The sequence below is a fragment of the Syzygium oleosum genome, unplaced genomic scaffold (genome assembly GCF_021117445.2).
Source record: "Syzygium oleosum isolate NSW1041296 unplaced genomic scaffold, Sole_v2.1 Sole_v2.06, whole genome shotgun sequence".
In the NCBI taxonomy this organism is placed as follows: domain Eukaryota; kingdom Viridiplantae; phylum Streptophyta; class Magnoliopsida; order Myrtales; family Myrtaceae; genus Syzygium; species Syzygium oleosum.
Genome location: NW_026607490.1, coordinates 13,137,692 through 13,139,965, shown reverse-complemented (window position 1 = coordinate 13,139,965; position 2,274 = coordinate 13,137,692). Strand labels below are relative to the sequence as shown.

Here is a 2,274-nt window from a genome sequence, read left to right as displayed (position 1 = left end):
GATAAGAAAGTTCCGACATATTGCTGCACAACCCGAAATTGGAATGATAATTTGTGTTAAAACAAGTAGAGTCTCATTCTTAAAGATTTGGGACTAAGGACAAATCAACCCGAAAACACCAATAGTCATTTGGGTGCTTCCATACCAGCGGAAGATGCTGGATGGTCCCGCTCTAAGTTTCGGACAATCATTACATGATATCTTGGTGCATATTCTTCAATTGCTGATACTTGGTCTTCAAGGCAAAATGTACAGGCATTTTCAGCTCATGCGCTCCCAATTAATCAAGTGGAAGAGGTACAGCTGAACTCGTGGGTCTTCAAAACCCTTCGGAAAGAAAATGATGGAACCCCCCTCTGCCGTTTCCCATATCTGCAGCAACTTCTGTAGCTGGACAGTAGACTAGCAGTTTTTCATGCAAGATATCTGAACAAATTAGGATTATCTTTGTCCCACTCCAAATAGTCCCGAGTGATCAAATCTTCTATCCGCTTTTTGATCGCCCTGAAATCAGGCTGCAATAGAAATGTGCTCAGTTAATAAAGATGAGCCCATATTTGCAAGGGAGATGGGCAAAAAACATTAATTAAGGGAAAAGATAGAGACCATCACAGACCTCAAACATGTTTCGTAACTGCTCGACGCACTCCATAACCAGCTGCTGATGACCTAAAACTTTCTTCATGATGCGCACAGTTGACGCATCTATGGCATAGCGCCGATCCTTATCAACGTCTTCAATTACTCTCTTTTTTTCGTCCACAGGAGGGAGTGGAATCTGGTGATTGGCAGATTGCAGTCATTTCACTGCATAGGAATTGAAAGCTAAGGAAAAAATGGAAAAATGTTGAGAAACAATCTCAATACCTTGATCCTCCTCATTTTGTCAGTGAATTTCGCATCATATTCAAAGTGATCGGTCTTTATTTTTGTAAACGATCATTTTTAAGAAAATATTTTTCAAATAATTCATTTTTGGCAAAACAAACAAAGAATGAACCACTTTTTCATAAAAGTGAATGCTCACTGCTTTTTGTAATTTATAAAGGGTGCCGTGGCCATGTTTGTTCAAAATTTTGGACCACAAAAAAGTTAATCAACCCTGATGCCAAAAGTAATTAAGGTAATAAGACTTTTAATTTTAATTTCAGTAAAACAGTAAGCTCAACAAAAATGAATTATTATTCGAGTTCCCAAAAATGTAACAATTCAGAAATAAAATTCTCGAAAATCAAGGTTTAAAATTAAATTTCTTGTTTAATCAATGAAACACGTGATAAAAAAGGGAAATTGTGTACAAAGTCATACGCCTATTGTATGACTGCTAATTAAGTCATAAACTTTCCAATTTTGCCAATTTTTTTTGTCGAAACAATTTTACCAATTTAGTCCTAAATATTTTGATAATTTTCTAATATTCTTCACCTGGTCAATTTTGGCCGGAGTTTATTAACATGACGATTTGATCAAGTGCCAACTGGCCATATGCGAGGGCCGCGCCGCCCTCACATGATGAGAGAAATTTGCATTTTTAGTTTGTAATGCATGACGAATTTAAGAGATTACCTTACAGTTATCTTGACCATTTTTTATTTACAATGTTGTGCATTATAGATTAACATCCTTACATATTGCGTGTGCTAACAAAATCTTTAAAAATTTCGAAGAATAGAAATATCTAAGTAATCATTATTTCATTTCTCTTATTCTATTTAACTTTCTAGATTTTTCATGATTTGTTCATTATCTTAGCAATACCCACGCTATTATATTAAGTCTATTACGGAGAAATACAAAATAAATTGAAAATAACACATTTAGAGCTTTGTTCATATAGCACTATAAGTTATCTCTGCCTTCCAAAATACAAATAGGAATATCACATTTGGGTCATATATGACTCTAAAAACTTAAATAAAGGATACATTAAGTTTAGAGTTTTCTTTCAATCTTAGCATATTTAAAGTAATTTCAGAATTGCTTTAAATAAGTTTTGACAAGGTTGCATATTTCAAATATATGTCAAATGAATTAGTTACCTATCAACTCAGGAATAGAATAGTGTAATTGAATATACATTGCCTATCAACTCAGGAATAGAAGAGGGTAACAAAAAAAAACATACATGTGCATAATGGTGATGATGATGATTAATTAACAGCTTTTACCAAATCGCAACTTACTTCATGATGATGATGATTAATGCATACTTAGAAGAGGTCACGAGTTGCTTTTCCATGCTAAATTGAAGTGTTTCAATTGAAAAAGATTCGC

The 2,274-nt window shown here is 34.0% G+C and overlaps 1 protein-coding gene across 1 annotated transcript; it reads right to left on the bottom strand.

The window, feature by feature from the left end:
* Positions 1 to 368: 368 nt before the first annotated feature.
* On the bottom strand, positions 369 to 927 carry LOC130138476 (cullin-1-like). Its single transcript, XM_056312691.1, has 3 exons — positions 868 to 927; positions 617 to 778; positions 369 to 515 (listed from the first exon to the last, which is right to left on the bottom strand). The coding sequence occupies exons 1-3, from the start codon at positions 880 to 882 to the stop codon at positions 414 to 416; spliced, it is 279 nt and encodes a 92-aa protein (XP_056168666.1). The 5' UTR covers positions 883 to 927; the 3' UTR covers positions 369 to 413.
* Positions 928 to 2,274: the final 1,347 nt, after the last annotated feature.